The sequence below is a fragment of the Camarhynchus parvulus genome, chromosome Z, assembly GCF_901933205.1.
Source record: "Camarhynchus parvulus chromosome Z, STF_HiC, whole genome shotgun sequence".
Classification (NCBI taxonomy): Eukaryota; Metazoa; Chordata; class Aves; order Passeriformes; family Thraupidae; genus Camarhynchus; species Camarhynchus parvulus.
The window spans coordinates 35,692,231-35,718,617 of NC_044601.1; the positions used below are offsets into that span (position 1 = coordinate 35,692,231).

The 26,387-nt window shown below is 40.1% G+C and overlaps 1 protein-coding gene across 1 annotated transcript; it reads left to right on the forward strand.

The window, feature by feature from the left end:
- The first annotated feature begins 5,559 nt into the window (after window positions 1-5,559).
- Window positions 5,560-9,281, forward strand: LOC115915765 (cryptic protein-like). The gene is made up of 6 exons (XM_030969442.1): window positions 5,560-5,672; window positions 5,832-5,881; window positions 5,995-6,171; window positions 7,041-7,155; window positions 7,263-7,372; window positions 9,157-9,281. Exons 1-6 carry the CDS (start codon window positions 5,560-5,562, stop codon window positions 9,279-9,281), a joined length of 690 nt encoding a protein of 229 aa, XP_030825302.1.
- The last annotated feature ends 17,106 nt before the right edge of the window (window positions 9,282-26,387 follow it).

The following is a 26,387-nucleotide window of genomic DNA, read 5'->3' on the forward strand; positions in this document are numbered from 1 at the left end:
ACACAGCCTCCCTGCCTTCTGCTTCTGCCAGCCCTAGTGTTCATCTGGCAAATCACATCAGGGAACAAATCCAGCAGACCACTTGCGATTTTTTTTTTTTCCCCAAAGTTGAGTTTTCATTCAGATAAACTCTCTACTTCAGCTCATTCATGGCTGAACAAACAGCAGTGACGGCATGAGGGAGAGAGGCAGTACAAACAACCCATGTTGTAGGACAAAGTGGGACTCACCCTTTTAGCAGCAGCAGCCATTTATCCTGCCTAAGTTCATCATGGACCTGTGGCACCAGTTAAGTGGTGCCAGTCACAACATGGATTATCTAACTTTCCTGCATATTACTTTCTCAAGTCAATTAGTGGCCAATTCCAACTAAGCCAATGTAAGCCGTTCTTAACATGGAGTGAAAAAAAGCTGTTTGGGTAATTTATACTGTTCACTCACATGGTGCATGCATACACAGAAATGCAGAGGCAACAACAGTAACCTCTACATGATCCTATAGGACATTCCTGACAGTAATAATACCCGGTCTGACCAGCCTCTGTTGAGAAAGCTCTGTGATACTGTAAAAATCATTCCGTTAAATTGTGTCGAAATCTTACCTAGTCTTTAGAAAGAAAAAAATACTTGGGTAGATGTCAAAAGCCTTAGTAGCAAGCCAAAGAGCATAAAAAAAAAAAAAAGAAACAACTCTGAGGCTGGCTAGTGTTAGGTCTTTCTCTCCACTACGCTCAACATATAATGAGTTAAACACACTCTGAGACATCCCAGTCTAGGTTGCCCACGGTCTGCCCTTTCCTCGGAGAAATATAAGTCACTCTGACTGAGTTTTCCTTCATAGAAGCCTATAATTCCAATATTTCAATAAATGTTCATGGAGGTTCAATGTTTTTTGTTATTTTCCATAATATTATGCATAGCTGATTTAACATTGCCCAACGTGGTTAGAGATCTAGTGCTAACCCAAAGCTGGAATTTTGGAATCCAAAGATTTCTAGTCAGCAGATATTTTGGCTGCACTGACCTGAGTTGAGCAGACCCTGAGCAGGTTTTCAAAGTGCTAGCAGGAACATTCACATTTTCTTCATCCTTGCTTCTGACTGTTCCAACGCTACCTCCAGTCTTTAGGCATCTATTTATCCTGAAGTTTACAGAAATACAGAGTATCTACAGAGCAATACAGTTGGAATGAAACACTAATACACCAAAACACAGCATGTATTATCGACATTTCAGCTCTCAGACTAGTGGTTCACTTGCATTTTGGGAGAGTGCCAGAAGGTGCAGGCCACCAACCTACAGTTCCTGGCACAAACACAAGAGGAATTTTGGGCATCAATAAAGTAGCACCACATTTTCCTATCACACTTACGCACACAGGCTACCTGATCTGTTGTCAGAACTAACTGTGCTGAACACCCCTAATTAATGGTTACCCATCTCCTGTGTATGCAGGGCTTGATTGAAATGCTCAGGAGCAGCGCTTTGGTTGGCTCCACTCTTATCTTACTTGAAGCTGATAAAAGGAGTGTGTCTACCCTTACTGCCGCTCTTCACAAATCCCTGGGCAGAAGCAATCACTGGCAGATTCTGTCAAAAACAAACAGGAGCACTTTTCTGCAGTGGCACACCAATCTCACCTCTGGTGCAGTCAGGCAACAGCAACACCAGCAGAGCAGATTTCTCTGTCCCCATTCCTCTGCCTGCCTTGATGGTGAGGCTATGGGAAGAAGGAAGAAACAAGGTACCAAAAGCAAGAAATGTTTAGTCTGCTTTACAGTTCTTCTAGGTTGTTGGCTCTTGCAGTTACAGGAATGGCTTCTGATCTTAAGCAAATAGCACAGGGTGGGAAAATTGATCAATATTTCTTCACTGGCAGCTGCATTTTGAATGTTACCACTAATATAGGGCTGGGAATTTGGTACCCAAAAAAACTCTCAAGGAGAACTACATTGACACTGCATTTTAGTAAAAAAACCACTATGTGATGTTCCTGTATTTACGTATCTCTGTTTATGTTTTCTCTGTCTTCCATCTGTGGAATGGGGAAACAAGAAGTTAAATAGTAAGTGACAGATACATATTTATGTATCTGAATATTGTAACTTAAAATGATACTACCGGTTAGACCTAACTGAAAATGATTTTTTTTTTCCTAATGCACTAGCAAATAAATACTAGAATAACTGTAACTACAGCTCTTCTTTTCGAAGTCAAAATACTAGCCCCATTATACTGCTAGAGAACTCAAATGAAAACAAGAGTTGTTCAAATTGCAAGTATTTTCCAAAAGTAAACATTTTCAAGTGTGGATAATACATACACATTTTCTGAATACATGCAAAAATTACATGTATTCAGAAAACATGTATGTATTATCTCTTTTATTTGTCTGAAACATTTTTTAGTCCTAATTCAGAACAGTATCTGTTGTTATGACAGTACTTTAAAATATGATATGTTTTAAGCAAGCACCTAAATTTTTACATGTTTAGTTTAGAAGTCCTTGTCAATCACAGCAGGTAGGGGCAGACAGCATAATGGTGAGACTAACTTGTCTCTTCAAAGTTGCTGCTATTTAAGACAGGAAAACCAAAATCCCTGCCTGAATTAACATGTTGTGATTTTATCATAACATGCTTTCTGTGAAACATCTTATCCACAAATGTTAGGATAAAAGTTCTAGTGCTGATTTAGCTGAATTGCCCACAAATGTACATCACAGACTCTCAATTCTAAAAGGTTTGATACTTCAATACAGGTCTGGAACAAGAATATAGCTTCATCTAAATCTGTTTAAGTTAGTAACATAAAGCACACCATGAAACAAGATGCCATGTAGCTAAAGGGTTAGCCTGTATCTACAAGAAAATGGTTGAGCTTAGAACAATTGGAGCCAATTATTGCAGCAGCACTGGGAATGCCTTATCCCCTAAAACAGGTGTAGCCCTGCAGAGCATTCCCTGCAGGCATTCCCTGAGGAAAAAACCATTCTAAATCTTCAGCAATGCTCTTCTGTCCTCTTGTTGAAGACCAGTGTACCCCCAGGAGACATGAAAGTTCACATCATCACAGAATCATAGAATGTTCTGGGGCTGGAAAGGACCCCCAAAAATCAGTAAGTTCCAACGCCCCTGTCATAGTCAGGGATACCTTCCACTAGACCAGTTTGATAAGGGTCTCATCCAGCCTATCCTTGAACACCACCAGGGCTAGGTAATCCACAACTTCTCTGGGCAATCTGCACCAGGGCCTCCGCACCCTCACAGTAAAGAATATCTTCCTAATAGCTAACTTAAACCTGCCCCTTTTCAGTTTAAAACCATTGTCCTTTGTCCTGTCACTATCTCACCATATAAAAAGGTCTTCACTGTCCTTTTTTCAAGTTCCCTTAAGGTACTGGAAGATCATAATGAGGGCTTTTCAGAGCCTTCTCTTCTCCTGGCAGAACTGCCCCAAATCTCTCCACCTCTCTTCATAGGAGAGGTGCTCAATCCCTCAGAACACCTCATGGCTTCCTCTGGACCTACTCTAAGAGGTCCACATCCCTCCTGTGCTGGGGACCCCAGAGTTGGATGCAGTGTTCCAGGTGGGGTCTCAGCGGGGCAGAGCAGAGGTGCAGAATCCCCTCCCTCAAGCTGTGGTACACACATTTGATGCAGCCCAGGACGTTTTTGGCTTTCTGGTGTGCAAGCACTTGATGTTGGATCATATCCAGCTTTTATCTTCTAGAATACTCAACCCCACAAGTATGCTCTCAGTAAGTTCTTCTCCCCATTTGTTCTCAGGTCTGGGATTGCCCCAGCACCTTGCAGTTGGACTTGTTGAAATTCATGGGCCCAACTCTCAAGCTTGTCCAGGTCCCTTTGGATGGCATCGCATCCTTCTGTTGTGTCAACTGCACTGCTCAGATTTGTGTCATTTGCAAACTTGCTGAGGGTGCACTCGATCCCATTGTCTCTGTCACTGAGGTAAACATTGCAGAGCAGTGGGCTCAAAACAGAGCCTGAGGACATCACTCATCACCAGCCTCCACCTCAACACAGAGGTATTGACCACAACTCCCTGGCTGCAGCCAGCCAGCCAGCCAGCCAGCCAACTCTTTATCCATTGAACTGTCCATCCATCAAATCCAGGTGTCTCCAATTTGGAGATAAAGAGCTTCTGAATAGCTTGTAGCTCTTGACTGCAGTGTTCCAGTTGTATGACTTTTCCCACTGTTTCCATGATAGCAATTACGGCAGAGTTTTCTAATTTCACAATGGTTTCCAACTTCTCTTGCTTGTTACCCATGCAGTGTATAGCTGTGTAAGAGATCATGTCTTAAATACATTCTCCATCTGCTTTAGTGCCTCTTTAGTGCCAAGAGGGTTAACTTTAACTAGGACAGCTATCTTTGTAAATTAAGCCTGTCTTTGTACCAAACTGGATGAGAAGTTATCACAGCTTCCAAACCATTCATTCAGAAGGGGCAAATCTGACAAATGACAGCCACAGGGACTTACAAACAAGGGATGATGTCTTTAGTCAGCGCAGCCGTTTCTTCAGTGAGGTCTGACCCATACTTCTGATGTGATCTTGGATCTAGCCAAGGTGAAACTTGTACTACCTTGGTTTGCAGTGACACAGTGAAAACATCCCTCTTCTAACGCCCCTCCAAAACAAAACAAGTTGTATTGCTTCAGTTTCCTGCCACAACTTAAGTAAAGGCCGTGTGCATTTGGTGGTACAAAATGTGGAAATGTGATGAGAAAAGCCTGCACAGAGCTATTTTTTAGCACTGCCCAGCTGCAGGCCTTTTTGCTCACGATACTGAGCCATGGCAAAGCCATGTGAGTGGTCCTAGCCCATTTCAGTACACACAATAAATTATATCTAGGTATCTGCTGATACTGCATAAACTCAGACTAGGAATACCCACTAATGGGCCTGATTTTACTAACAGTAAAAATTTTCAGAAAATGTTTCAAAAGGTTATTAACAGCTCTGGTGAGACAACAATCCTCCCTCAAGGACCTTATACTGCTTTTTCCAGTATTTTTAGTAGAAATCTCAAAAGCAGGTTTTAAGGATCTCTGCTGCAAAGTAGTACAATCTCATAAAGCAGATCCCTCGTGGAAAACCCTGCAGAGACAAGGCATGTAGGTAGAGCTGAGGCTTTTTAACCTTCCTCATATATATCTACTCCCGTTTACGATATACCTATTGCAGTTCTGATTAATGATTGTTTGTTTGTTTGTTTTTGCTATGTACTATATGGTGATGCAAAGTTTTCTGTCTTGAGAAACGCACTGGGCCTGAGATCTTCCGGCCTTGGGCTTTTGGCAGTGCTCATGGGCTCTTAAGTCTCCCCGCACCTTGCTCCACCCTCCAGCAGCGCATGTAAATCGAGGGCTGGCCAGGGAGTCCCAGCCCCGAGGGATGTTCCTGGCGCCCGGGCAGGGCTCAGACAGCGGCATGGCTGGAGACTGAGCCTTGGTGCAAGCTGGACAGCAGGAGGGAAATTCCGCCAGTCCCGCTTTCCCTGTCCATCGGTGTCTGCGGTGTGAGGACTGCTGCATGCAACAGCCTGAAGTAGAGGGCTCTGGACGTCTTCCTTCTGCTCAAGCTCTCCCGGAGGACCTCACGGCTATTTCTGGCTGCAGGAAAATGTACTGGGGAAATCATGTTAGGTAAGCTCGCTTGAGATGTCGGGGACCCTCTCTAGCCAGGGATGCTCATTCCTTTCAAAAGTTCACATACTTACCATTCGTTTTAGTGTTTGTGTCTTATAAGCGCAAATTTACTTCTCATTTGATCTTTTTTTTTCTCTCTTTTTTATTTTTTTACAGAATTCTTTTCACTGTGACTCTGGTCTGGCAGGCTGTTCATTTAGAAAAAAGTAAGTGAACTTCATATTTCTCCCCGCTCCGCTGTGTTTTTCTTCTACATTTACAGCATGCATTTCTTCATCACAAACTACCTTTCCCTTACATATTTGCACTTCTTGTCAAGGCCCTGAAAAAGAAGAACAGAAAGGAGTTGTGAAAGGTCTCAATGCTACAGCCCAAAAGCAGCAGCCCAAGAACGAAGGGACCTTTACAAATGCGCTCAGTGATATGAATCAGAGTTACGAAAGTAAAAGGCAACAGAGTTCCAGGTCTTTAGTACCTTTCACTGGAATTACAGAGAGTAAGTAACATTATTTTTGTAAACAATGACATAAAATTACTTTTAAAAATTTTAATATAGTATTGCTTTAACTGTTGTCCTGGAAGATTCCAGCCTATTAGTTTTCTGTGACCACCCATTTCAATTATATCCATGGCCACTTAGTAAGTGGTGATAAAAATTTAAGGTAGAACTGAAGATCTCTCACTTGCAAAATTGTTAAGGAAAAACAAAGAAGAATACTAAGAATGAAGAAGTGCTTGGCACTTCGTGTTTACAAGAGCATCTGTAAAATTTTGTAACATTCTGTTCATTTTTTAGATTTCACGATATCTAATGGCCATAAAAAATGTTACTTTTATAAAAAAGGTTTGAGCTACCTGAAAGCAACAGTACTAACAGGAAAAAAAAAATTATTCTGTTTTTTTTCCATATACAAAGTTTTAGATTGATGCTCAACCCCAGGAGTCTGAGAAAGGTTTAAGGGAGCATTTCCTCCACCTCAAAACCAAGTAACTTCCCAGTTTTTATTAAAAAATAAGTATCACTTCCCAATAAAAATGCCCCATTTCTTAGTGTGATTGCAACCTGCATCTGTCAAAGTGAAATATTTCACTTGAGCACATCCTACTGCTACAGAATTTGTCAGGCGTTGCTTCTTCACCATCCTGTAATCCCTAGCAGCTTGTTTCTAATCCTTAACTAAACAAACTGGGTTTAGCTGAGCAAACACTACTAACAGGCATATAATTTTATTGTCTCTGAAGACAATAAAACTAGATATCCTTAAGAGACTTTGGCAACTGGAGAGACCTGAGGGAACAAGTGAGGAAAAGGTGAGGTTCAGAGCCCCTGAGATGCTTGTTAACCTCTGTAATATTGTCTTGCAGGTAAAAAACTGAACAGACGCTGCTGCCAGAATGGAGGGACTTGTATCCTGGGGACCTTCTGTGCCTGCCTGAAGTACTTCACCGGCAGACACTGTGAATATGATGAGCGGCTAGGGTAAAAAAAACCAGTCCAAAATCAGAGGAGATGAGTGTGGTGCTCTGAAGGGTTGCTTTCTGTGATGGGATCAGGGACGTACCAAATGTCTCCCTTGTCGTTGACAGAAACTGCGGCAGCATTCCCCACGGCATCTGGGTGCTGAAGGACTGCTGGCTTTGTCGGTGTGCCTATGGTACACTGCACTGTCTCTCAGAAATAAGGCAGAGTAACTGCGGTAAGAAATGGCATTAAATCAAACATTTTTAACTCCTGGGTGACACAATTGCCTTCTGCAGTGGTGGGGTACTTGGAGGATGCAGTATGTGCACTAGTTGGACTTCTGCAGTGGGTTGCTTTGCTTTAGAGAATGAATTAGTGAGACAGTAAAAAGCACTGCTCTTTGACTACATAGTACAGCACAAAAGACACTTTCAGATATTCATAATTCTGTACAGTAGGAAACTTTCCACCATTCTAATTGAAGGTTACAGAGGTTAAACACTTCTGGTTCAGCAAAATCTGTACACCTATGACTTCCCACTTAACCAGGACAATTTCTACAACTAAACTAAATCCAAGCACAAAACATGTTTCTAAGGCAAAGAGAAAAAACAGTAGTATATATTGGTGTAGAGGAAGTAGAAACTGGTATTTCACTAGAGAAAAAAGTTGTGTCTACTAAACACACAGAATCATCAATCATCATGCTTAAATGACTCAAAACTAATCTGAATGTTTTTTTAAGGTCTGTATCTCAATCTTCAGAATATTCTTGTGTGAGTTGTAAGTCTGAACACACTCCTCACTAAAAAATATATAACCATAATCCTGATCAGTGTAAAGTAGTGCCACCTAGTCTCCTCAAAAGCATTCCACCATTTTAAGTGAAGTCTTGCGCCATCAGCCTGTGAAATTCCCTGAATAAATGGTTGAATATTTTTGAGAACAGTCTGTCAACTAGCATGAGGATTTAAAGAATTGCTATACTGGTATTATTTTCCATGGAGAACTGACTGATCCAGACTGTTCTCAATACTTTTGAGATCACTAATAAGGATTTAATAATATTTTCGCTTCTGTGGCAAAATCAGTGCAAAATATTCTTGCCCTTTCCACCCATATCTCAATCTCATCTTGCACTTTAGTTCACTTGTGCCAATATCACTTCTTAGCAGGGTAAGAAAAGAACCGACTTAAAGGATTTCAAGACTCATTTGCACCCCAAGCAGCCTCTTGTTTCCTGACCAGATTCCTACCTGAGTATCAATGCCTTAAAGCTGTGACTTCTGAGTTGCAGCACCAACTCAGATGTAAATCAAAACATTAAAAAGGTGACATTCCTACCTTTGTAACCCTAGACAGAAAAAAAAAATCCACCAGAACTGCTTTTTCCTTGAAGCGTTCTGTATTGAGCAGTTATATGTGTCATACAACTTGCTCATTGAACTCTTTACGTGTTCACCTTTTAATCAGCCCTATTTCTCCTCATTACTGGAGCAAAAGACATAATGGGTCTCCCTGTGCTCTGTAAAAGCAATCAACTGCTTGCTACTCTTGAACTCAATTTAGGAAAGACAATAAAGGTCTCGGCAGAGAATCCTTTGAGCAGGGACTCCGTGGCTTTCACGTACAAGAGGGTATGGTTTCTCTTCTTTTGCTAAAAGCTAACTCCCTTGCTAAGGGAAGGGTTAAAAGGCGACATTCAGGCTACAGTGCTTACCTCTTGTGAAGTTCTTCCTCTTGCTTTTGCTTGGTATTTACTTTTGATTATTCTGAGATTAATGCCTGCAAGAGCTGATAAGTGCTATCAGTTGCTCCTCAAACGATCATTGATGGGACATCTATTTACATCTCTCCCCTGAGAATAGTCCCTTTGATTGGCTTTAACAGCTGGTACCTTTAACTTAAGTACCTGTGAGATGTCAGAGGAGTTTTCAAGTACGTTGAAAAACCTTATGTTTTCAAATTTACATACTTACTTATTAACCATTTTATTTTCTTGATTTTATTTCTTTTAAGAACTGACATCGGAAACAGAGGAAATTATCAGGCTGTATTCTAATGGTTTAAGATTACAGCAAACAGTGTTTTCAGTCACTTGCCTGCTCGCCGTCCTCTGGAGTTCTGCTAGCTGGCAGTTGTGAAACTGGACAAGTGGAAATATTCAGGGTTGATACAGCCCTCACCATGAATCATACATTTCTTCTATGAGCTACAGAAGACTCTTCTACCTGCATGTTGGAGGCAGATTAAGGTGTATTAGTTAATGCTGAAATACATGGGTTATTATAAATTCAGATTATATGAATGTGAAGTATTTATTATTCTATTATTATATTAATACTGCTATCAACGTCTGATTCTAACGATCTTTATTTTCAAAATACTGCTCTTCCAGTGGAAGCAACCCCCCCCAATATTCTATGCCTGAAGTATTGTAAGTTATAGTAATTTCCTTTGTACACAGTACAACTCATATAACAAATAAAACTGATTTCATTTCTGAAAACTTTTTGTTTAACTTTATTTAAACTTGAAAATTCTTATCTACCATTTGTCATTATATTTTATCTTGTAAGAAAAGCACAGGGGAGAATGAGCAAACAGTAATTTGACACCGTAAGGAGGGGTTTAAGAGTAGATATCTTTCAAGCTCTAATACAAAGAATTGTAAAAGTTACATAGTCTTTCTTCTTCTTTCTTCTTCTTTCTTATTCATTACAGCAAAATTGAATATATGCATAATCTGCATGGCAGGAATCATATGTCTATTAAGAACACATAAGTGATGTTTATTTGTCTTTTGGGGTTTACTTTATATCCTAGAAATATGAATGTCTCCTTTTTTAAAGTGACAGCAAAGGGCAACTTTGTTTAACTTTTTCTACAGCAATAACCAATTATATATTGATTTTTATATAATTTAAAAATTAGTATATCTAGGCTGTAAAATATAAAATGTTTGTAAGTGCATTTTAATGCAAGTTTATAAAGCAGAAACAGGTTTGTTTTGAAAAAAAATGCAAAGATAAACCTAAAATGTATCTTTATCCTTTTGGAGTGGAGCTACCACATTGAAACAATCAGATTCATAATTTCATTTAATAAAAAAGCATTACTGATAAAGAAAATTCTTAATGTCTTTTAAAAATTCCATATATTTAATCCTCAAAATTTTAATCCTTTCTTATTTATTTGGTGCTGCAAATCGAGACAATCCAGTTCTTAAGCAGAAAAGGATGCAATACCAACAAATGATATAATGTAGTGCCTGCCTTTAGATATATGACTACTCAGAATCAGACTTTTATAGAGTAATTTTTTAAAAACATATTCATGTTTAATACTGCAAGTATTCAGACTACTCCTTCCCATCTCGAGACTTGTGCTGAGAGACAAGGCTTCTCACACTTCACATAAGATACACTAAACTAGAAATGGTCCTTTTCCCATTATTTCACACAAATTGGTCTGTACCCATCAGCGTGTGTTTCCACAGACAATCTTAGGATATAAGTAAATATCAAAGAGAGCAGCTGGAGGAAAATAGCTGTGCCTTTATTTAACAGATGCTGAAATTTCAGGAATGCCATTGTTAAATCATCTTGGTTTGCCATAAAGCATACCTGAGAAGTCTGTAATACAGCTTGTAATGTGATTCAAATAGTCTTTACTTTTTAAAGGAAAATACATAGCACAGTAAAAATACATCTAAAGTAATAATTATTTTTTATCCCTGTAGAAAGCATACAGAGCCATTAAAGATTGCAATTAACAAAAGAAAAAGTGTTTTAATACAGGTTTTACAACAGAACAGCTATTTCTGTTTCAATAACACCCACAGCAGATTTAATCATGAAAAACTGAACTGGAATAACTCCGTATGTAGATAAGCCTATGTGCCTGCAAGAGTCACCCCGATGAGGCTATTCATTATTGTGTTGGTCTGATTTGCAGAATTAGACCAACTGAAATGTCTAGCAAAATTGTATTTTCCTGCCATACCAAAAGATTAGTGCAGAGCATCAAATTAGATGCATGTTCCTGTTCCTACAGTCTCAAAGTATTGCATGGGGAACTTAGATGCATAAGTAGTTTTAATCATGTCAGTGCAATTTATTACTGACTGAATGCCAGAATTTGAAAATTTTCTCTGGATGAAAAAACAGAGTTTTTGTTTGTCTCATTTTAAGATAAGAATTCTCTTTCTATCTTATCCCATTGCATTCTGTTACTGGAAAACCTGAAAATTCTGCTTCAGGATGGTTTTATATCAACCATACTATGGCAAAACTACTCCCTTAGTGTCAGCTCTGGATGATATTCATCTTGTCTTTTTGTCAGAGCTCTGGAATTGGTGAGACATAGGTAGAAGTCCAGTCTGTGTTTCTCACATACCTCTGAAGCAGAGGCAGCCACAGGAGTCGAATTAGAAGAAAAACCTATCTCCTTAAGTTAAAGAAAAACAAGAAGAGTGGAAAATGAAAAAGCATGCAGAAGCTGTCCCATGCATAGTCTCTTTTGCAAATAAAAATGTAACTTAGAGGGAGGAAAACAGAAAGCACTGAGGAACAAAGGAAAGCATACAGTCACAATCTTTGCTTGGGTTAAAACTGTCTCCGCTTTTATCTGTCTCCAGCTGTCTGCAAGAGCAGATAAAAGAAAGCATTATTTTCCTCCCCTGTTACCATCTAGGCCTGGCCTACCTTCTAACAGTGCAATTACAGGCACTTTGCTAAGGTTTGTTTATAGCAAACAGCAATGCTTACTCTTCAGCTTCATGCTAACTCACAGACCACTCTGTCAAACATGGCACATCCCAGCAAAGTAGACATCTGTCGCTGCAAGTTCATGCATGTGCCTTCTCTATATACAGCCATATTTGTGCAGCAGGAAGACCCTCAAAGAGAAGTATTTATCAGATGATCCACAGGGCCCCAGAGCCCAAGATCTTTTCCTCCTCGCAGCTGACTCCAGAACTAAAACAAATGGTGCTGCCTGCAGCTGGCCTTAGTGGCTTCTCCCTTGCAATTGCTCCAGCCTCCATCACTCCTAGGGGCATGCCACAGCTGATAAGAGCCCAAACCGGGTAAGAAGGTGGTGGAGAGACTGCCTTCTCTGCAGCCAAGAGCCCTGGAGCTGGAGCTCTGCTGCTAGGCACAGACCTGCAGGGGGATGCTGCCATCTGCCCTTAACACACTGCCTGTTTAAAGGAAGGAATTCGTTTTGCATAAGGCCACGTAGTGCACCGAGGCACACACACAAACCTGTAAAAGCTAACTTTGAGGTACCAGATACTGAGGAAGTGTCACTTACATGTCTCTCTGAGTATCTGATGGTTATCTCCTGAGATTACTTTATTCCCATCAAGGAGATACAGGTTTCTGTTGCCTCTGAGAAGTGTTAATGGTACCTATAGGTGCCAATAGCCTTCTCTCACCTAGAGAGAAGCCAGGCAAAACAGAATTAGAAGCAATTTCCCACACTTGTTTATGCAGAGTTATTTGGGGGTCCTTTTTATTTTTAATCGGCATATTTGAGATTGCTAAAGTTGTATTTTGCTATTCATCTTTCATTAACTCTCATAGTGTCAGGTCATTACACCTACAAATTTCATACACCCGAGCAAATATTCAGCACCTTTATATTTTGTCTTCCATCAGTTGGAAGGGTAATATAATACAGCAGGCTGGCTCACGTGTTGAGTAGCCCTGTGAATTAGAATCACATAATAATAGAATATTCTGATTTGGAAGGTACCCACAAGGACCATCAAGTCCAACTCCTGTATCCACACAGGAGAAGCTAAAAGTTAAAGCATATATTTAGGAGCATTTTCCAAAGTTATAGGTGTATATCTTATGGAGACCTATCTAGCTACCCTGCAATCATCTTCTCTAATTCACCGTCTGCCTCATCTTTTACAGCATAGTCATGTACAAGCATGGGAGACTTAACGACAACACAGCAGCTGTATACTTGCCCTCTGCAAAATTACCTAGCTTTGTGCATACTCCTTGTGATTGCAAAGCACCTTCTTGGTCAGAGAAGATATTAAAACCTGTAATTCCCTCTGCATTTGGCTGATTGACCTTGCCCTTGGCTTATGCTGCTGTGAGGGTGACTTCTTGATAAGGCCGTGAAGCTGCCATATCACTGGAATAAAACCAGATGCCTTATGCATGTTGGGTCTATCATTTTTCTTCAGGTGCATGTGGGTACAGAAATAGCCTTCATTAGCAGCTGTCTTCATCTGCTGCAACCCAACCATATCTTTACAAAACTACAACTTCTAATCAAACTGAAGTGAGGCTTCAGTTCAGGTACTATTTGTTTGATAACATTTGGATGAAATGCTGGGAATGTACTATGAGGGCAAAAGCACTGGTAAAGTCTCAAAAGCAAACAGCCAGAAAGGCACTGGCATTACAGCTAAAGGAAGCACACTGTCCAGCTGAGCCTCCAGCAGCTGATCCCAAGGACTCAGATCTCTTTCTCTGACAGCTGAGATACTTCTCTGAGCTTCACACTTTGTCTAGGGCATAGCTTGTCACCTTTCACTGGCTTTCTGTGAGCAGAAATAGGCATTCAACCTGTGAAGCTCCAAATCAAAGAACTGGGTCTGGCAGGACTATGACAGTCATTTTCAATGCATCCTCACAGAGTTTTCTGTCACTGGACAGCAAACAGCGCTGAACATTAAATTCCTTTGTAGGCATGGCACATAACATCCTGCATCTCTTACCAGCAATGTGTCATTCTGCCTGTTCTCTACAATACAATGTTTGTATCTTCCCAATAAACAGAAAGATTCCTTTGATCCATCCTACTTATAAATCATTACAAAATATTATAAACAAGAATAAATCTCATATATGCATATATATGAGAAAGAAACAAAAGAACAAAGAAACTTTTTTCTCACCAAAGCAACAAATAGCTCTATCTCCTGTGCTGACATAAAAGCTCTTGTCAAATTCTAGGAAGTTCTGTGGGGAAAATTGTGTTTCATGTTTTTGAATCACCCAGATTAAGTCCTTTCAAAAATATGAAAAGGAGTATCAGGAAAAAAATTAATTAAAGATAAAGAAGAGGTACAATGCTGAAAAGACACTATTCGCAAAAGCATTTTTATGCACCACAAGCAGAGAGTCAGGATCAAAAATAAAAATTTGTGTCAAAGAACCTTCCCACCTGATTCTGTACATGAATTCTTTTAAAGAGTGTTTCTTGGACAAAAACCTTTTTAAAAAAACCCAAAAGATTATCAGACTTGTCAAGTCCTATGCTTACATGTCAGTCTTGTTCTTCCAATCCCCACATTATGTTTCCTCAACTCAAATTTGTTTAATATAGCACCAATACTGAAGATACTTCTTATACAAGAAGGATATCTCCTGGAAAACAATGTGCCTATACACCTAATTAGCTTTGAAGGTGTGTTATGAAGGCCATGTGATGTTAAAATGGGTTGAGCTCGGTTTTCCTCTCTGTTAGGCTGGTGTTGGTTTGCTAAATCATGTCAATAACATGATGCATTTTGGTAACAGAGACAGAAATTTCTTATTGCTTTTAACATCAGTCTTTAGTGGAAATAAGATATACTGCAGCATGTTCTTTGCTCTGTGTCTCTGCCTTCCACTGCTCTTCACAGAGGCTATACCCCAGCACCCTCTGTGTGGACATTCTCTGAGTAGAAAAAGACTTATGCAGATATGCTGTGCAGTATGTCTCCAGCAGTGCACGCAATAATTCTTATGTGTGTTTTTCTTTTATCTCGGTGCACATGATATGCTTATCACTAGTTATGCTAACCAAAAACAACTGCAAAAGTTCAGCAGCGTTAAAATATATGGAGGCCAAACTCCAGTCCAACAACTCAGGGAATCGCAGAACAGGGGATCACCCATGCAGGTAAAACGAAGTAGCAAATATGAATTCAAGAGGCCAAGTATATATACCCAGTGTTGCAACCTTCTCAAATAGTTTGAGTAGACAACAGGACTACAGAGGCATGCGTCCTCTGTCATCTTTGTAGTTGTATCATCCACAGTCAGACAGGTCCATTCACTTATCCATCTGAAATGTTCTTTTCTCATTCTATTGGCTTAATTCCCAGATCTTTGCTGACAGAGGGATGCAGCAGAGACATGCAGCAAAAGTGAAGGGGGACCCACAGCTAGACAAGCCAAAACTGGTTTTGGAACCACTGCTTTAATGTTAACAGCTTAGTTAGAAAGATTGTCAGTCTTAGCTTCAAAAAGACATCAACATGCAAAGACAATGTGAAAACTAAATGCTAATGGGCAAAAAATCTGCTCCTGAGTTTCCATTATAGTATCTAAGCAGTACAAAATCCCATGGGAACAAGAGAAAAAGATCATTATTTACTTGGCAGTAGTGACACCATTAACAGAATATTACATAGCCTTTTGTAATCTTCTCGTTGTAAATGATGCTGAAATGTGTAGAAGTTTCAGGAAAAAAATAGACAGGTATGATTTAACATACAAAAATAGACACTCCAGTGAAAGATGTAGCAAATTCAGTTAATTATGAAAGCAAGAATTATGAGTAACTTGTTCTCCCAGAGGATCACATGGGAAGATACTGAAGCCCATAAGTTTATTAAAATGACAGAGCCATTTTTACTGTTTTACACAGAACTACCCCAATGCAGACAGTGTAGCTTTCACCAGGAGACAAAAATGCCAGTGTTAACACCAGTGTTAAGAATTTAGATTCACTTAGTATTTGCAGAAAAGCTGTTTGTTAAAAGTCTATCAAGCAAACGAACTGGCATGAATGTTGGGGAGTGTGTGTACGTGTCCAGCAAATGAAGGCAGTTCTGGAGCAGGCTTTGATGTCACAATCAATGGAGGTTCCACAAGTGAAGAAAGAGAAATCCTGAAGAAAACAAGAGAAGAATATGAGGTATTATTAGGTAGCTGTGGGCTGATTAATTGTAAACACTAACATTAAAAGCCATGTACACGAATTGCAATCAGCACCATTGTGTTAAAACACAGCTATATCATTTGCAGTGTGTAGCCTCTAGTGTGCCTACAAGCCCTGACCAAGGCTGAGATTTTTCTGTGCTGGGCACTGTGCAAGTGCACAGGAAGAGTGAACCCACCCTCAGCAATTGATACACTGGTGGATTATTTTCTTACAGTTAACAGAGTACCTGCCACTGCACTCTGGCTCCATATTCCAAGACAAAATCCTTAGTGTGCACACACACCTACTTCAGTCATGTTTCATGAGTCCTGTTGGTTTTAATGTTTATTTTCCATCTCCTCTGTACTGCTCCTCAATAACAACATAAGCACCAGTCACCAGGAGATGGCATCATTAGAAGTTAACAACACTGACTCTTAAACTTGGCAGTGAGATACAAGTCTGAGACTGAATATAGCACTAATGACTGAATTCCTGAGCCTCACAGTACTGATAAAAACTAACATTCTCAAAGCAAACCATAGCGAGTATCCGAATGTGGATTTCTCAAATGTTATTTTCAAAACATGGAGCTGCTATTATCTGCTGCTTTGGCTACTAACCATGTATCCCTCAGTATGAACTAAGGCTGAGCATATTGTCAACACATAGCAAAGACCGTTCTTACTATGGAATCCGTGACAGACAGCTTTTCCTCGGCAATTAAGAAAAAGAAAAATCTTGGGCTGGTAAAAGTAGCATACAATTAGACAAATGTTTTCACAGACAACATTTATAAATGTTATGGGAAATAATATATAATTGTTCGAGTGGTTTTCATATGATCATTCTACTCGTGTTAAATCAAACTTGCAGAAAGTGAATAAGCTTGATCTGTCCTACTGCAGGGATGAGTAGTGATTCTTGTATCACTGTGCAAAGTCTTAGAGAAAGTGAAATAATTGCCTTTAATCTTACTGTTCTATCAAAGAGACTAAGGAACTCACTTGCTGGGTTAAGTGTGTCAGAAAGACAAATTATACCAGCTCTGTGTGCATGGATTCTGAGGTGTTGAATACTAATTTTAAAGGAATTTTATCAGATAGCCAGATGAAAAGAAGTAACAGGGACTTGTTACATTTCAAGAGTATATGCTTTCCCTGGCTGCTGGCAATTAAAGTTTGACAGCTTTTCAAGATAAACATATAAAATAGGCTTGAAAATATTTGTTTGTTAAATATTCTAGTCTTAGGATATTTTATGGAGTGGAGGTAGGAAAAAAAAACTATTGTATTTTGATAACATCATTTGGAGGAACCATAAATAAGTACACGATGATAACTTAATTAAAGTACTTCACAGAACTCAGTCTTATAGATTGATGATAAAGAGGAAAATGTGTCAGTGTGTGAAATAACATTCCCAAGAGATAAATTAGTTATCTGTGGCATTTATTGTTTTTCCTTAACATTATCATGCCCTGACCTTGATATTCTGCCTTTGTAATTATCTTAGATATAAAAAAATATTTCTTTAATAATTCAAAATATACTGGAACAGGCACTGTCATATTGGCTGCCTGGTCTCTTTTACTGTATCTTTCTGCTCCTGAATACTGATGAGAACTGCTGCTAGGCAAACTGAAGGGTTGCTTTAACCTTATAAAAAGCTATGAGTAAATAGCTCTGCCTGTGAAAACACTTTCAGGAACTAAGAATAAAATAGACTAGTACGTCAGTTATGCCAGTGTATCTCAAATCACAAAATTATTAAGGTGAGGAAAAACAATATGATGCTTTGGGTGGTGAACTTTCTTTTAGTGAGTTGATGAAAGGTCTGTGCTGGATGTATATTTTCCAGCTTCACGCAGTATCTTTGAGGCTCCAGCTAGGCTAACACCATACCTATACACCCATTTAAAAGCAGCACAAAAATACCTTCAGGTTTTTATCTGTTCTTCCAAGAATCTTTCACATATTGGTATAATACAGTCTCACTACATATTTGTTCTCTCCTTGCCCCAGTCTACCTGCAAACCCACACACATTCAACAAGTGCTACTCATTCATTTCCAAAGAGCATAGTCAACTCTTCTTCAATGTTGATATGTGAAAATGTTTCCTGCCCAAAATGCTTCTAGCTGTCACATGGAGCTGACATGCTCACAGGTCTGTGAAGGATCATCTCCCACAGAGTCTGCCCTCTCCTACAAATTTGGATTAAGCTCAAGAGATGCAAGATCTGATTTCTACTCCTTCTATAAGGTCACCAAGAAGAGCCAAGGGAGCTGAGTTTCAGGAACAGCCTGAAGTAAGCAAAGATCAGCTCTAAGAGCCAAAGAGCCAGCTCTAAGAATTGATCAAACAAGAAATTTGAGTAACTCTTCTTTTAAGGTCACATTTAGGAAAGAATAAGCGCAGAAGCAGTAATAGACTTCTAAGCCTGGTAAATGCTACTACTCATCCTTAATCTAACCAACAGAAATTTAAAATAACAGAAAGGAATTTTTAAGTTATGGCTGAAAATTGCAACAGATTATTTTATAGATTGTGGGTAGGATGGATTCATTTTAGTTGAAAGGTCTATGCTCCCCCACAGACTGACTTGCAGGACATTTCTTTGTTCCCTTTTTTATTCTCCACCAGTGTTTGTGTTTCAGGAAGGAAAAACAACCCAGAATATACAACTAATATGGTTTTTAACCATTTTTGAGTAGTCTGGTTGAAAAAATCACCCCAAATTTCTCTTTGCATAAGTGGTTGTGGTGACCATGAGTGTGGAAATTCATTCCAAAGATAAATCTCCAAAGCAGAGGCCAGTTTCTTCACATGTACCTGGTACAAATAGCTTGTGGTGGAATTCTGAAGCATAAATTCTTCTTGTTTAGTGAGGCCTAAAAATACGGAGATATGTACAAAACACATAGGAATATATTATGGGTACAGGGGTGAAGTCACAGGGAAAAGGGCCTATGTTACTTGAAGAAGGAGTCATTAACCTGTGTGTTACGTCGGCACATTTTTTTATTACCTCCTGTTTTTTTGCCTCGGTGCATGCAGTCCCCTGGTGCAGCTAGTTAGAGGAGCTGCTCAAGGACACAGGCAGCTCCTCACAGGCTCACACAGCTGTCAGTAGGTAACTTCAGCCCCAGCTAATGGTGAAACCATGGCAGCCAAGGAGGAAGTCGTCATATAAGAGTAGTCACTTTGCAGATGTGTAATAGGAGGTCATAGTTGTGAAGAGGAGGTGCTGCCTATCAAATTCCCCAAAAGGCTCAATGTCCTTGAAAATAAATGGTGAACTCCCTTAAAAACCTTAAAAAATTAAGTTTCAAAGTAGTGGTGGGACTATTGAAAAACAGCTCCTAAGGATGAACATAAACAAGATCTGGTTTTGTGATGAGAATCACAGATGTCTCCCAACTGCCTACGCAAGATCATGAGTATGAAGTCAAATGGGGGAGTGACAAGGGATTCCAGCTGCAGTCTTGGCACTGGCAGCCTTCTTGTCAGGATCAGAGGAACCATTGGTACTGATTTCACGGGGCTTACTTTATATTGAAGGAGGTTTCTATTTCAGGCCTATTTCTTTTATAGGGTCATTGGTTTGTGTAGTTACCTTAACACCAGCACGTAAGAGGGATTTTTTGACTCTCTGCATCAACAGTCTCCTTGGTCCATATGGCTTTTCATTCTCAGACCTGTTGAGCACTCGTGACTCACCAATGTGCATTCTGATTGCTGACCCCATGCTGCCAAGAAAATTTACACAACTTGGAACAACTGGAAAAAGGGTAGATGCAACAGGAGAACAACCACTTAAGGACTTCTCAGAGATTTCCACACATTCTTGTTTTCACCCTACTAGTCCAAAGCAGTCAAGTTAATGCACTTCCACTAGGAATTTCTACAGTCTTCCAACACTTTCATCCATAAGACAGCTCTCTGACAAGAAAGTCAGTGACTGATTCAGATGCCCGAGATCTACTTGAAAGACATGAAAGACATGTACAGCATGTACAGCAAATATACAGCATTAATGGTATTCACAGCCAGAAGGCAACTGATACATAATACAGTCCAATAGGGTCAGGTTCCCTCATCCCATTGAAATAGGTATTTTCCCAGAAATTATTGATATGGTAAATTTTTGTGTACATGTACAACATAATGGCTAGAAACTTTGAGCAGTTAGCCTATAGGAAGGACTAGAGAGAGAGAGAAAAAGAAAGAAAAACATTCTTGCTTTGATCATAAAGTGGTACAGCAGACATATTTGCTGAGTGGTGAAGCCCCATGGGTATTGTGTTGTCCTGATCAGAAATGACGATGACACAAATGCTGACAAGAATAATCTCCCCTTCAAGACAAAAATTTTCTAAACACAGGTGGAAAGCAAAAAATATATTTCCTCCTGCTGCTTATAGGTCTTCTTTGAGACAGTAAATAACCTTTAAATACTTAGAAGATTCTAATTTTCCTGGTTCATAAAATGAAGTTGTTCATTCTTCTGCAAACCTAGAAGAAGATTGTCCTTATCCTCTGCTGTTAGATGGAGTCATAGAATCTTGGAATACTTTGTGTTGGAAGAGATGTTCAAAGCCATCTAATCCTATGCCCCTGCCACAAGCACTGATACCTTTTACTAGATCAGGCTCCTCAGAGCCCTGTCCAGCATGACCTTGAAAGTTTTCAGGGATAGGTCATCTACCATGTACTTGGGCAATCTATTCCAGTGTTTCACTAGCCTCATCATAAAAATATTCTTCCTGTATTTAGTTTGAATATACTGTGTTTCAGTTTGAAACCATTATCCCTTGTTCTTCAACAACAGGTCCTACTAAAAAGGCATTAAGGTAGCCATGACCCTTCCTTGTCCACTGGTGTTGTCACCCCATCACCAGAGGCCACTGGGTCAGTCAGGAAGGACTTGCCCTTAGTGAGTCATGCTGGTTGTCTTGAATCACCTCCCCATTCTCCATGTGCCTAAGCACAACTTCTAGGAGGATTTGTTCCACGATCTTCCCAGACACAGAGGCAATGCTGACAGGTCAGTAGATTCCAGGATCTTCCTTTCTATCAATTTTGAAGACCAGGTGCATTGTCTCCCTTCTTCCAGTTATCTGGAACTCCACCAGACTGCCATGACTTTTCAAACATCATGGAGAATGTCTTGGCGGCTACATCAGCCAATTTCCTCAGGGGTTTTCTGGGATATATCATGTGAGGTCCCAAAAACTAATGTAAGTTCAGGTTCCTCAGGAGGCCATGAACCAGAGCCTTACTTACTTTGGGACGGACTTTGCTCCTGCAGTCCCTGTCTTGAAGTCCACTCATGGCAGAGGTGTAGGAAGAGAGGAGGTTATTGAAAACTGAGGCAAAAATGTTGTTGAGTACCTCAGCTGTCTCTTCATCCATTGTTACCCATCTGCCAGTCATGCCAGTCCCATCAGGATGGGATCCATCCAGACTTGTAGTTAGAATAATAAAAGGCAGACTGGTCTCTTCTGTCAAAGCTATTCTTGAGCCACCTCCTGGTGGCTTTCCCCATATCTGAACTGTGTGCTTCATCCATTGAGATCCATTAACCTATACTATGCAGACAACAAGGTGCTCAGCTGCAGAGTAGCAGTTGACACAAGAGGGATACAAGCAGAGGCCAGGAGCAGGACATTTAGTGACCACCACCATACCTCTCCACTAACACCTCTGTGTGCATAAGGAAGGAAGACAAGATGATAGTCCAGAGAGCAGAGATAAGTATGGGGATGTGCTTTGAGAATACAACTAAACCGACATGGCTCTGAAGAATTTTCTAATATTCAATCTTGTACTTAGTTCCTGGGAAGAGAGGTTATTTCTTGGTAAATCAGCTGTATAACAACTTTAGCATAGGTCAAACTTGTACTGAAGAAATTTTGTCTTCAAGTTAAAGACTTTGTAAAATACATTCTGTGAAGGTTTTTGTAGTAAACACTAGGGATATAATAGTTCCTTACATGAATTTGATTGATATGTTTGACACAGTAAACATTTTAAAATTTTATCATCAGTACTTGTGTATACTACAGACAAGGAAAGAATTTATTCTGTTCATGTTCAGAAAAATGTTTGTAGCTGATGCAATGTATTATTTCCTTTTTTATTTTATTTAAAGTTATTGTGGTCCTCTCTCAACAACTATGAACAAAACATTCAACTTCTGATACAAAATATTAGGCATTTAAATCCATACTTAGGAAGTGGCCTAAATGGTCATAGCAGTCACACTTAAAACTATTTATCAACTCATCTAGTTTGCATTTGCTATATACATTAATGCAAGGGAAAATAAACAAAAACACCCCGCCATTTCTATTGGCATTCATCCCTCCTTAAAGTTGTCTGTTTGATGACAGATCTGTGTCTCCAAGCTGGTTGACTAAAGCAGAACTTCTGCAGTGCTGGGGTTGCCAGAGTCTGCTACAGTGTATTGGCCCAGGCCACTCCTTGCTCTCCTGTAGTTAAATGATCTTAATCTGCCATGATTTAGGTTTTACTTAACACATACCTGGTGCCTTTGTAATCTTGCCAGCAATCTTGCTCGATGAGGACTGTATTAGCAAGAGCCTTTTATACTGGCAACTTCTGGCGGATAATGGACGTTTTAGGCCTGTGTTTTCAAGAAACATGTTGGTGATAGACTTTCATATCCGAATTACATTGCATTTCTGGATTGAGTGCAAGAGCTAAACCAGACTTCTTTCCAGGAAGCACACAAAAGGCAGAATGGGCCCTCAGATCCCACATTCATGCTCAAATTCTCAGGCCAGCCAAAGTCTGGTCTGTTTTTTTAATGAGGATACAGTCTTAAGAGAGGACAAGAAGCAGCAAAAGACAGCCTGCTTATCATCTTGTTTAACTGACATGGTAAAGCCCTGAGTCACAGATCTCTGATACACTGGTAGAAGCAAAGTACATCTGTGCTTGGTTCTAAGTAGAGTTTGAGTTAAAACTGGGATCCAGTTGGTGCACAGCAAGGGTATAGCAAAGCAATCCTTGAGGTATTCACAAAGGAACTACAACCACAGATTAATCCATGACCATGAAAATCAGATTTAAAAGCCTTCCTCTTACCTTGCCTTACCTTCTTCCCAAGTAAAATAGCTCAAACTCATCCAAAGATGGTTTGACCTTCCATAGAGAAAACGGCGAAGTAGTATTGCCTCTATAAGAGGTACAGAGTGCTCAAATATTTAAGTTCTATGGGATATTAAAAGATGATAAAAAGTCATGCAATCAATACACTGCCCTAAATTTCTACTTCCCTATCATCAAAGTATCTGACATCATCACATGGAGATTAACATCAACAGCAAAATCCCTCTGAACCTTCATTAATTTGTTATCAGTAAGTTTGCTGTCTCCAACAACTCCAGTTCAGCCGATTCAACTATTTCTAACTGAAGCACCTAAAATTAGGCTGTATATGAACAATAATGCTATATTTAAAAACCCTTAAGATGCTGTTTACTCCACTGAGATACTGCTTCTCTCCACAATTTTTATGCCCCAACCCCAGCTCAAGCAATACGTACACTGGAGCAGGATCTACATTGGCTGATTTTAACAGAGGATCAAAAATCTCTTTCCTGCACTCATTAAACTGATGCCTGAGGGTGTCTAGAACAATTTTTTTCCTAACTCACCTGTGGTAGTAAGATGGAAAATCATCCACGTCAAAATCACAGGCAAATTCAACACATCATAGAAGCCTTTCTGGACAGGTCACCACAGAATTTCATTTGGACTGGAAGGTAGTATCAAACACATAGAAATGCTAGGACAGGGCAGGTGATGCTAGCAGCTTTTTCCTTTCTTGCAGTAAACTTCTCCCCTGCAGTGCACAGTCAGGCTAATTACACTTTCATAGGGAGCATCTGTGCATCTAGCAGCTCCAGTATCTAAATTTCAGCTTGATGCAATTTAAACTGATTGAAAATTTTACAGTCCTGGAAAAAATAGAAGCATGGAAAAGATTCAGGTAGACAACTGATAAGAGCATTACAAAAAGCTACTAGTGGATCTTACCTACCTAATTTTTCTGATTGCACAAAGGCAATATCATGATTACAATAAACACTAAGCAGCTTCTGTAAATGTTTCAGGGGTCATGTAACTGGTGCCAATAAGAAGTTTCATTCAGCTAATAAAACATATAAGCTCTTCATTCTGCCACTTTACTGACCTTGAGATTATCCTGTAAGAGGTATTTATAAAGAAAACAGTTGTGTGTCATAGGCATGGATGATGTGATGTATGCACCATTGAGAAGGCACTCAGAGGAAAAATCCTGTTTAGATGAAAGATATTATTTTATTCCATGTGAAGTGAAATTCCAGCTCCTACTTAATGCTGACTTTTTTGATGTTATTTAAACAAGTCTCAACCACCCAATCCAAGGCTTGACCCAAGAGAGGAAAAATGAGTTTGTAAGCCTCAGAGAAATTAGGTGACCTTTTCAGTTATCCAGTCATGACAATTTTTAGTCCAACACTGTGTCCTACCCAGCAGGCAGAGCTAAAACCTTTTAAGCAGGTGTGTTTTCCCCAGATGTACTCTCAGAGATGCCAACACAACATTGGTTTAAACCAATACATGTGCAAGAGGGGGACATGGAAACATCATGCCTCCAGCACGGTATTGGCTGCAGGGCAGTCCATCAATGATCATCCTGCCTGCTTTTTCACTGTGGAGTACTAGACCTGATAAAGGACCAGTGGTGGTTTTCCAAGGAAGGTTTTAATATACTTACACTGCAAGTATTTACAGAAGCATGAAAATCAGTTAACAATCAGCTTTCTTGGGAAGGTACTGTGTTGGGTTTGTGTGGCCAGGTTTTAGTATCAGCGAGGGACACAAGGATATTCTATGAGAAATTCTGTATCCAGTAGACCCAGTCCCTGGCAACTTCAAATACAAATGTGCCACTGGCCAAGGCTGGGTCAATTAGAAATGGTGGTAACTTCTCTGGAATAACATATTTAATGGAAAAAGAAGTTGTTGCGCAGATGTAAGTGTGGCCAGAGAAGAGAACAGCCCTGTAGACACCAAGGTCAGTGCAGAAAGAGAGGGAGGAGCTGCTCCAAACATCAGAGTTGAGATTCCCCTGCAGCCCCTGGTGCAGCCCATGGTGAAGCAGCTGTGCCCCTGCAGCCCGTGGAGGTCCATGGGGATGCTGAGATCCACCCACAGCCCGTGGAGGAGACCCACATCAGGGCAGGTGGATGCCTGAGAGGAGGCTGTGAACCCTTAGGAGGCCCTTGCTGGAGGCCTGTGGAGAGAGCATCTCAGACTGGAGCAGGTTTTCTGGTAGGACCTGTGACCCTGTGGCCTGTCCTTGCAAGACTGCACCGTGTGATCCAGGCTGGAGCAGTTTGTGGAGGACAGTTTCCGATGGAAGGAACTCACATTGGAGAAGTTTGTGGAGAACTCTCTCCTGTGGTATGGACATCACTCTGAGGCAGGGGAAGGACTACTCTCCCTGAACAGGGACACAAACGTGTGATTAATTGACTGTAACCCCATTCCCCATCTCCCCATGCTGCTGGAGGGGAGGAAGTAGAGTTCATGAAGAAGCGAGGAGTAGGGGAAAGGTATTTTTTAGATTTACTTTACTTCTCATTATTCTGCTCTGATTTTGTGGGTAATAAATTCAATTAACATCCCCTTTTCAAGTTTGTTTTACCTGTGATGATATTTGGTGAATGATCTCTCCCCAGCCTTTATCTCAGCTCATGAACCTTCATCATATTTTGTCTCCCCTGCCCTTTTGTGAAGGAGAGTGATAAAGAGCCTTTAACGGATGTCTGGAATCCATACAGGGTCCAGCCAATACAGAAAGACGCATAAACTGATCAGACTCCTAATTTCCATCTAAGTAATCGACTCCATTCTAGAATTTGTGAAGTTTGAAGAGGGCTGCTAGAGTTTCTGTGACCTGTGCTCCACCTGGACTTATGAGGACATTGTCCAACAGTGACAGAAACCCCTCTTCGCAACTTTCCAGCTGCTATTGCATCAATCCAGAACAAGGAGGATGTGAATACCAGGTGCACAGTGAATACCAAAGGAAGTTACCCCAACGACACAGTACAGTATCTGCTTAAAAAACGTACCTCTCCTGATTTTATATCCTCTAGCATCAAAGAAAAAAGAAGCATGAGATGTTTACTTAATTGGCAAGATTCTGTGAAATGCCTTTTCCTTTCACCTCCTCTCCTTTAGCATCAGGTCTAAGAATACCCATATGGTGAAGGGTCCAGGGTGACA

Bases quoted from the DNA above. Each gene is read 5' to 3' on its own strand.
- LOC115915765 (XM_030969442.1), top strand. From the start codon at position 5,560: ATGCAACAGCCTGAAGTAGAGGGCTCTGGACGTCTTCCTTCTGCTCAA. The intron at 6,172-7,040 runs GTAAGTAACATT...ATTGTCTTGCAG, and splicing joins TTTCACTGGAATTACAGAGA to GTAAAAAACTGAACAGACGC. The intron at 7,373-9,156 runs GTAAGAAATGGC...ATTTCTTTTAAG, and splicing joins AATAAGGCAGAGTAACTGCG to AACTGACATCGGAAACAGAG.